The sequence below is a fragment of the Mesoplodon mirus genome, assembly GCF_964341445.2.
Source record: "Mesoplodon mirus genome assembly, chromosome: 19".
NCBI lineage: Eukaryota > Metazoa > Chordata > Mammalia > Artiodactyla > Ziphiidae > Mesoplodon > Mesoplodon mirus.
Window position 1 is genome coordinate 56,733,449 of NC_138995.1, and position 9,517 is coordinate 56,742,965.

Consider the following 9,517-nt stretch of genomic DNA (forward strand, 5'->3'; position numbering starts at 1 on the left):
CTCTGCTCTTCCACTCTTGTCTTGGTTTCTGGGCCTGCTGCCTGCACGGGCCTGAAGCCCTTCCCGGGAAGAGCCTGTCCGTGCTCGCTCAGAAGACTTGGCCTCAGCACTGCGCAGCCAGAGTTCAGATCCCGACCAGACTGCCCGGGGGGTTGAGGGCAGGATTCTATCCTGGCAGCGCAGCCCGTCAGCTCTGAGTGCCCGCCATTGGACATCTTGGGACCTGCACGCGTGTGCGAGAGAGACTGAGCCCGCCTTAGTGGGGGCCTGTATCAGTCACACGAGTGACTGCAAGATGAGGCGTGAGAAGGCCTGAGGCAGGTCCGTTGCGTCACAAGAACATCCCAGTTTGGGGGTTGAGGGCGGTGGGCAGCATCAAGCTGGAAGGTGAGTGGTCACCTGGCTGTGCGGCGGGGGAAGGAAGGACATCATCCCAGAGAACAAGAAGGCAGGGTCAGGCCCTGGGGGCCTAGGCCGGGGGCGGGGGAGTCTCGACAGGGTGCTCCGGCCAAGAGGTGACCAGTGTCAAGCGGGCACCCTAAGTGCCAAGTTCTAAGGCGTGGTGGGGAGAAAAGAGGCATGGTCCTGAGCTCACAGCTTCAGTCAGCTCCTGGAGAGGGCATACGACTAAGATTTGAAAGAAAAAGCCCAAAACAACTGCAACCCATAGAAAGCTCCTCAGCTTCCCTGAGGTAAGTGGGGATATGAAAAAGAAAGGAGGGGAGGCCCCGCCCCCAACTACCAAACACTGGTCGATAGACGTCATCTAACATCTGAGCTGCTCTCGCTCAACCAGGGGCTGGGCAGGAGGCGAGCAGAGACAGCTCAGTGGAGTGAAAAGACATCTGCTCACCGTTACCTGGCCTTGGGAGGACGGAGAAGCCTGGCAGGGTTCAAACTCAGGGCTCTTCCTGTGGCGGAAAGGAGACACATTTTCCAAAGCCCCCGTTTCTCTGCCCCCCTTTTCTGCTACCTGGTTGTGGCTCGAAATTGGTGCAGTAAAGATGGTAGAGTGTTGTGGGGAAGAGCTCGGGGTCCGGGGCACTTAACTGTGTGCATGGCCTTGGGTAGACGGCTCTCTGCCCCTGTCTGGAAAGTGGGCTGTGATAACACTGACCTCGGGACTTCCCTGGTGGTCCAGTGGTTAGTACTCCGCATTTCCACTGCAGGGGGCATGGGTTCGATCACTGGTCAGGGAACTAAATCCCGCATACCACGTGATGTGGCCAAAAAAAACCACTGACCGGGTCCAGCCGAGGATTGGTGATCCTGCAGGAGCCAGGCCTGGGGTACAGTGAGCGTCCAGGGGGCATGAGCTGCTCTCCATAGGTGCTTCCTACTCCACAGGCCATCTTCTAAGCTCCGCCTCTGTGATCTCATTGAATCCTTCAAGCAACCATTTGGGCTGGGTGCTGTTAGTCCCCATTTTGCAGACCAGGAAACTGAGGCCCAGAGAAGTGAAGGAACTGGTCCAGGGTGATTAAGCAGAAAGTGACAGAGCTGGAATCTGAACCAGATGTGACCTGAGCAGTCCATGCTCTCAGCTGCCTGGCTTTAGAGTAAATGGTCTTTTTTTTTTTTTTTTTAAGATGATTTCAGGTAGGCCAGAGACAGCCAGTGGGAAGGCTAGGCTGAGGCTGGGGTCACAACGGTGGAGTCTGAGATGAGAGCTGCCTTCTTAGCAGCCAGGATACCTGTGGAAAATTCTGGTCTTATAGCTGTGAAGAAGATAGGTTTTGGTGACTCACAGAATTGGGCTCCAACCCAGCGTGACCATTGCAGTGTCTGTATACTCGCTAAGCCTCAGGTCCCACCTCTGTCACTTCCTACCTGATAACCTTGGAGCAGCGACTTCACTTCTCTGAGCCTCAGTTTACCAGTCTGCAAAATGGAGAATAGTAATTGTCTCTCAAAGGAGGATCAGAATATATTGTGCTGCTTTTTAGACATCGTCTCATTTACTTCTCACCCAGGCCAGGTTGAGTCCTAATAAAATTTAGTATGCATTTATGACATGCATCCTCCCCAGTGGGCGTATGAGCACAAGATAAGTTATCATCAAGAGCTGACAGGAGGGGGCTTCCCTGGCGGTCCAGTGGTTAAGACTCTGCACCTCCACTGCAGGGGCGTGGGTTCAATCCCTGGTTGGGAAGTTCTGCGCTGTGAAGTGTGGCCAAAAAAAAAAAAAAAAAAAAAAAGCTGAAAGGAATGGAGGCAGGGGTCGGGGGGGCAGCTAAAACCTCTAGCACCACACTTCTTGGAAGTGGGTGAGCTGGGACTTGAACCCCAGATTATTCGCTTCCCAAATGCCCACGATTTTAACCACTGCATTGTTTTGCCTGCACTTCTCTACTGCCCCGTCATTTATTTTCCCCCTTGGGCCCTGTGTTTTGACTTTTACTCCCATATGGCCTGCATTATTAAAAAGTCATGACTTTCCTTTCCCATTCTTTATTAATCACAGACACAGAGATGGCACTCTGCGCTGCTAATGACATGGGCAGGCAGGGAGGGGCAAGCAACTGCTGATGCTTGCTGTGGAAGTCATTTCCAACTCAGGCTCACAGATCCTCTGGGCCAGCTCAAAACCTGTCCTGATAAAGTGACTACACAGGGGGACACATCAGGAGGTGCCCAACTGGGGCCCACAGGAGGGAAATCCAGGTTCCCCTCACCTCCCAGAGGGGAGCTCCAATGCAGTGGCTCTGGAACCACTTCTAGGTGTCATTCCCAGTGTGGCCAGCAGGTGGGGCAGTGACCACAGAAGGCCCAAGAGCAGCAACTCCCGGGGACTGGCCAGGGTGTATATGTGTGTGCATGCTTAAGTTCCATCTGTGCTCGAAAGTCAGAAATGAATCAAGAAATGAAGTTACAAGTGCATAAAGTCTCCTTGAGGGAGACAGACCTGTTCCCAGCGTGTCACGTCTTGACCCCAACGCCAGACCAGAGTGGGCGCCTCCCTTTCACTGTGTTCTCGGTACATTCCACAGCTTGTAAATTTGTATTTTTGTGGCTTATTGTAATACATATTTCTGTGATTATTAAATTCTCACCACCACTGAATTGTGAGCGAGGTAGGGCCAAGGCGGTGTCAGTCACTGCTATTTCCCCAGCAGGCACAGAGCAGCCGTGGGTCCAGAGCAGGCTCAAGGGAATGTGTGTTGAATGAATGAATGAGACGAAGGAAAGGAGGCATCAGAGGCCAGAGCCAGAACTGTGAGCACAACAGAAACACTCTTCTTTACCTGGTTCACTTTCTTCCAATCCTCAGGTCCTTGCTCAGCCATCTCCTCCTCCAAGAAACCCTCCCTGATGTCCCCCAAGACTCCACCCTTCCCAACGTCCAGCCCTGCCCACTCTGAACTGTGAGCTCCAGGAGTGCAGGGCCAAGGCTGTCTGTCCCTGCCATGTCCCCAGCGTCTTAGGGACAAAACCTGACATACAGTAAGCCCTCAATCAGAGCCTGCTGAATGAATGAACAAACGTCTGTGCTACAACAGGCGGCAGTGAGGACCACTGTGGAGCCTCAGATGCACTGAAAGCGCCTGAGAGGAGTGATTACGTCTTCAAGGAGGAGGAATAGCCTAAGCAGGAACTTGAAGGGCCAGGGAGCTTTTGACGGATGGAGAAGGGGAAACACGTCTCACGGGAAGGGTGAGCTCAGTGAGCTAAGAGGTGGAGGCCCCAAAGGTCATGGGCTCTTTGGGGAAACCTCGGTTGTCTGCTGTGGCCAAGCAGAGAGTGTGGGAGTTGGCCTCTGGGCAGTGGGAGCCCTTGGAGCTCTGCAGGCAGGGGAGGAACCATTCAGACAGGACCTCCAGACAGGACCATGGCAGCCAGCGGAGAGGCTCCCCGGGCAGTCAGGGGTCAGGAACCAGGCAAGAGAGGAGCTTCCAAATCATCCTGGAGGGGCCGAGGGAGCTGTTTGAAAACCCACGCCCTGGCAGACAGTGTAGACCTCCAGGCCAGAGCTAGTGGGGGTCTCAGATAAACAGTGGGATGCAGAGGAGGGGGCAGATTCCTGAGACGTTAGGCCTGGTGGGTAAAAGCCAGCAGAAAACCAGCTTCAACGCTTAATCCTCTCCTCCCCTTAATCCACATCCGAAAAATAGGACTGATAATGGCACCCACCTTGGGTGAAGACGCTGTGGGTTCTAAAGCCCAGCCCTGCGCTGCCATTCAGCGAATGCTGAGGCCAGAACTGACCCACCTTCCAGGGGCGGCACAGAGAGAGGAGGGAAGCGTGCCCCCCACCCCCGGGGTCTTGCCTGGACAGGCAGCCTTGCCCCAGCTCGACTCCTGCCTGAAACGCAGCCCCTCCATCCCATCCCTTCTGCATGGTCCTCCAGGGGCACCTTTGGGCTGCTTCCCACTGAGGCCGGGCCAGGATCGGTAACAAAGGCCAGACCCCACCTGATGTTTCTTGAACTGTTTTTTGGTTTGTTTTGGTACAAGTCAAATTTTTACTATTAAATTCAAGCAATAGGACTTCCCCGGTGGCGCAGTAGTTAAGAATCCGCCTGCCAATGCGGGGGACACTGGTTCAATCCCTAGTCTGGGAAGATCCCACATGCTGCAGAGCAACTAAACCCGTGAGCCACAACTACTGAAGCCCGCGTGCCTAGAGCCTGTGCTCCGCAACAAGAGAAGCCACCGCAATGAGAAGCCCGCACACCGCAACGGAGAATAGCCCCTGCTCGCCACAACTAGAGAAAGCCCACGTGCAGCAACGAAGACCCAACGCAGCCAAAAATAAATAAAATGAAATAAAATAAAATAAAATATTCTAAAAATAAATGAAAAATAAATTCAAGCGATACAATATTTCTCTGGAAAGATTGCTATAAAAGTTTCTAAACTTCCTCAAATTTTTTTTCAGTATTACGTTTTTTTTTTTATTGTGGTAAAGTACCCAGAACACAAAATGTACCATTTTAACCATCTTAAAAAGTACAATTCAGTGACATTTAGTACATTCACGACGTTGTACAACCACGGCCGCTATCTAGTTCCAGGACGTTTTCATCACCCCAAAAGGAAACCCCATACCCATTAAGCAGTCGTTTGACCTGTTTTTAACTCTCACAGACACCCCTTCAAATGAAACATAATGTCTGGTGGGAAGAAGTCAGAACACTGGAGAAAGGTGTTGTTTTCAAACCGCATTTGCCCAGATGCCACAGACCACCACAATAGCGACGACAATAACGACGGCAGTAACAGTAACGCGTAGTGTGGGCTTTACTCCAGGCCCTGTGCTAACTTGCTTCCCGGGGAAATTATTTAATCCTCAGCACAGCCTTGTAAGCTACGTATTAGATTACGATCACCATTCTACGCAAAAGGAAACCAAAGCAAACTCATCAGCCCAACAGTGATCCGAGCTAAGAAGATAAAAAGATAGACCAGGGACTTCCCTGGTTGTCCAGTGGTTAGGACTCTGGGCTTCCACTGCAGGCGGCACGGGTTCCATGGCTGGTCAGGGAACTAAGATCCGGCAAGCAGCGAGGCATCGCCAAAAAAAAAAAAACCTTGGAACCCTCACAAACTCAGCTCCACCTGCAGGCTGAGCTTTCTCCTGGGGCTGGTGATGGCCCTCTCCGGACCTTGATTCCAGCCTGTGTAGAAGGGCTCTAATAAGAGCAGCCTGGAGCGGGAGGGTGCAATTCACGAGGAGGAGGACTCACTTGAGCCGCCGCTGTTGTCTTTATAGGAAGCTCATGCCTTCTCTACTCCTCCAGCCCTCCCCAGGGGCAGATGTATTGTTTTAACCCTGAAGCCAAGTGAGAAAGGGGAACCCAGGGCTGGGGGTGAGTCTGGGGGCTTTCCCATTCACCTCCTCCCACCAGCAGAAGCACCACTTCCTTTCATGTTCACTCCTGGAAAACCCTTGAATTCTGTACCTGAGGGCAGGGGATGGCAACGAGAAGCGGGGAGGGGTGGATGGCTGGACATCCCCCCAGCAATCAGAAGGGGAATTGAAGGCTGGAAATCACCCCAGAGGAGTCCAGGGTGGGGCTGAGACTGCTCTGTGTCCCCAGCACCTCGTAGAGTCAGTGCCCACTATTTGTTGAATGAATGAATGAATGAATGAATGACATTTTGGTGGCAGTTCCCAGGACACAGGCGGTGAAGTGAGGCTCTACGAGGGGGCATGGGGACAGGCACAGGACTTAGGTCTGAGTTCTTGGGCCGTCCCTGGGTTCCGTACCTCCCACCGCTTTATTCTCTAGCTTCTACCCCAGCCCAGGGCCCCACCATCCACATCTTGCAACTCACCAAGCCATGCAGTTTCCGGGCACCTGTCCAGTGATGTCGCCCACAATGCAACAGTCTCCCCTTCTTCACCTCCCCTGCAGGGACCTGGCCTCCCAAGTCTGATGGGGAATCAGAAGTAAAGGGAAGCAGGGAGCTTGTCGGAGAATCCTGGGCTCCCATGAGGCAAACAGAGGGTGGCTCTTGGAGTGGACTGGGAGAGGGCAGGGCTGTCCGCTGGGGGTTTGGGGTAGGCATCCAGGGCACCCTGAATGAATGAGGATCAGAGCCAGAACCCTAACCAGAGCAGACCTGAGTGCACAGAAGCTGCTGGGAACTTTTCTGCCTTCTAAATATTTAGACAGTGAGATGGATGGGCAAAGTGAGGGCCAAAGCGAGGGCCAGACCAGGCCACCCAGGCCACCGGATATTTTGAGAGAACTGTTCTTTTTATGCTCCAGGATAATTGTTTCCTCTCCCTCTCTCCCTCCTCCCACAGCCCATCGTGGCCACCCTGAAGGAGGAGAAATAGCAGCTGATCACCCCCTGAATCCAGGGGGTCAACATTCTGGCCGGCTGGGCTCCAGGATCCATCTCTGGGCTTGTCCATCCGCAGCCACTGGTCATGTCCCTGAATTTCTGGCTGCTGCTCCCGGAAGACAGGGCAGGAGATCACGGGGCAGATATCAGCAGAGGGAGCAGGCTGTCTCGGACCCCACTTTGGACGGTGTTCCCACGGAGCTGCTGGATGGCTGTAGGACAGGCAAGGGTGCTCCCTGCCCCTCGCCCCAGGCTGACATATGCACCCAGCTCCCATCCTTCCCCCCGAGAGCAGTGGGGGCCCTTGAGCCCTTCCTCCCCGAAGCCGGCTGGGAGAGGGACGTCTGCAAGTCGTCCTGGCCAGGCCTCGGGCACAAGCAACAGAACCAGAGCTTGAGCCGCTGGAAGACGGCCTTGCGGAAAAGGATGAAGACCCAGGGATCCAGGATGGGGTTGAAGGCATTGAAACGGAAAGCGAGGAGGTCCCCCATCTCACTGCTGTCCGGGGCGATGGCCTGGGTGAAGCCGTGGATCTGAGGGCAGAGTGAGGGTGTCAAGCAGCACCCACGAGTTCTCTGCCCCCGCCCCCACCCCACCCTCAGTCCCCTCCCCCCACTTGCTCACTGGCAGAAATGAGGGAGGGGTGGCCTGTTGGGAGGGAAAGGAAATAAGATAAGATGAAAACTAACAAACAAGTGCATCCGGGGAGCAGAGGGAGAGAAAGCCCCAGGCGACAGCCAGCAAAGCCCTAGAGGGAGAGAGATGGGGCGGTAGGGCTGGGTCCCAGGGCTGTGTCTGTGGGTGTCCAGCTTCTCAGTCCTCTGTAACCCCCCAAAGGTTTGACGACCCTCAGATCTAGCCCAGCCCTTGCGTTTTACAGAAAGAGAAACCGAGGCCCAGGGTATAGACAGGATGACTGGGTGCCACAGGACCAGGGTTGGCCCTGCTGCAGTTTGGGAGGGGCAGGGCAGGAGTTCCTGCAGGAAAGGGGCCAGGCCAGGAGATGCCAAGGGCAGACCCATGGGTGGGGCTGGGGAAGTGGGGAGCATGGTGGCGGGGAGATCAGACTCTGGCATCAGAGGAGTCCAGGGTGCAGACCTGCCTCTGTGTGATCATGGGCAAAAGACATCATCACCCCTCCTCTGTAGAAATGGTGACAGGGCAGAGACTTCGTCACACTTCTTGCTAAATGCTTGTGGAATAGATGCATAAGATCATTTTGGAGATTATCGGAGAAAGGATTTCTAAACCACTGAGCACAGGGTGGACAGAGAGCAATGAATGGCGGATCTTATTATCATTGTAGGGGTAGGAGAAGGTTGGTGGGGGGTGGAATTGGTAGGGTTGGGGGGCTAGAGATGTGGAAGCGGGAGACAAGGGTCAGAAGGGGTCAAATGGGACAGAAGCAAATGGGGAGACTTCTCCAGCAAGTTGGGAGTTGTTTGACCCTGGACAAAGCCTCTCATCTCTTCGGGTCTCAGTTTCCCCATCTGTGAAATGGGTACAAACGATGGAGGATGGCGCTGGGCTCTGCCTTCCTCCCCACCGCCCACCCCGATCTGCCGAGGGGACTCACCGTGAGAGGCAGGGAGCACACGGCCATGATGCCCGTCATGAGGGCCAGCAGAATCAGGTGGTCAACCTCGTCTTCGCCCGCCCGGGGGCTGGGGACCAGCGAGCCATGGTGGCGCCTCTGCTGGCGGTACATGCGGCAGAGGCTGAGGGTGACCGAGCCGTTGCAGAGGATGATGGCGGCCACCAGCAGGGCCACGAGGCTGGCGTAGGCCAGCGAGAATGCGCAGCCGCCCAGCTCGGCCGAGCGCATACGGATGAAGCACCAGCTGCCCGGGCAGTACTGCTGGTGTTGGCCCAGGCCCAGCAGGGGCAGCGAGCAGAAGACGGTGCAGAAGGCGTAGATGGCGGGCAGCGCCAGGCGGGCGCGGCGCGGCCCGTCCAGCTGGGCGTAGCGGTAGGGGTGGCTGAGCGCCAGGCAGCGCTCCACGGCCATGGCGAAGAGGATGAGCGTGGAGGCCAGGCCGAAGAAGGTCATGGCGAAGGCGAAGGCATCGCACAGCGCCGGGCGGCCCCGGGCCAGGCCCAGCAGCGAGCTGTTGCGGGCGTAGGCCGCGAACACCGGTGGACTCAGGAAGCACGTGCCCAGCAGGTCGGTGACCGCCAGCCCGGTGACCAGCACCGCGAAGGCCGAGGGGCGTGACCGTCGCCGCGCCCCCAAGATGCCCAGCGCCAGCCCGTTGCCCACCACGCCCGCCACGAACATCAGGGCGCTGGTGGCCGGGCCCACCGAGTCCCGCACGTACGTGAGGTTCCGGCACGAATCCGCCATCCCCGGCCTCCGGCGGCCGCCCGGGCCGGAGGGGTCCCCGGGGTGGGAGGTGGCGACGGAGGGGAGCCGGATCCGGCCCTGAGACGCCCACCACCGCGCTCCCCTCCCCTGGGTCCTCGCTGCAGTTGGAGGTCGGGGGGAGGGAGGGTCCCAGTCAACCCACCGCAATTCTTGTTGTGCGACTGGCTGTCTATTTCTATTTCTCTCCCCTCTGTCTTCCCCAGACTCCCGGACTCTCTCTCTCTTTTTCCCCTATTTCTCTCCTTCCCTACATCTGTCTCTCCGTCTAGTCTTTTCCTCTTCAAGCCCCTGGTTCTTTCCTTCTCTGTCTCTGTCTCTTGCTGTGTCTCTGTCCCCTCCCTGGTCCACCCCCTCTGC

General features: G+C 56.0%; 1 protein-coding gene across 1 annotated transcript; it reads right to left on the reverse strand.

Moving 5' to 3' along the window:
* Positions 1 to 4,868: 4,868 nt before the first annotated feature.
* Positions 4,869 to 9,504, reverse strand: PTGIR (prostaglandin I2 receptor). Its single transcript, XM_082607796.1, has 2 exons — positions 8,372 to 9,504; positions 4,869 to 7,328 (listed from the first exon to the last, which is right to left on the reverse strand). Exons 1-2 carry the CDS (start codon positions 9,137 to 9,139, stop codon positions 6,942 to 6,944), a joined length of 1,155 nt encoding a protein of 384 aa, XP_082463922.1. The 5' UTR covers positions 9,140 to 9,504; the 3' UTR covers positions 4,869 to 6,941.
* Positions 9,505 to 9,517: the final 13 nt, after the last annotated feature.

Excerpts from the sequence above, each read along its gene's own strand:
- PTGIR (XM_082607796.1), bottom strand. The coding sequence starts at position 9,139 with ATGGCGGATTCGTGCCGGAACCTCACGTACGTGCGGGACTCGGTGGGC. Across the intron at positions 7,329-8,371 it reads TGTGCTCCCTGCCTCTCACG|ATCCACGGCTTCACCCAGGC; the intron begins GTGAGTCCCCTC and ends CTCTGCCCTCAG.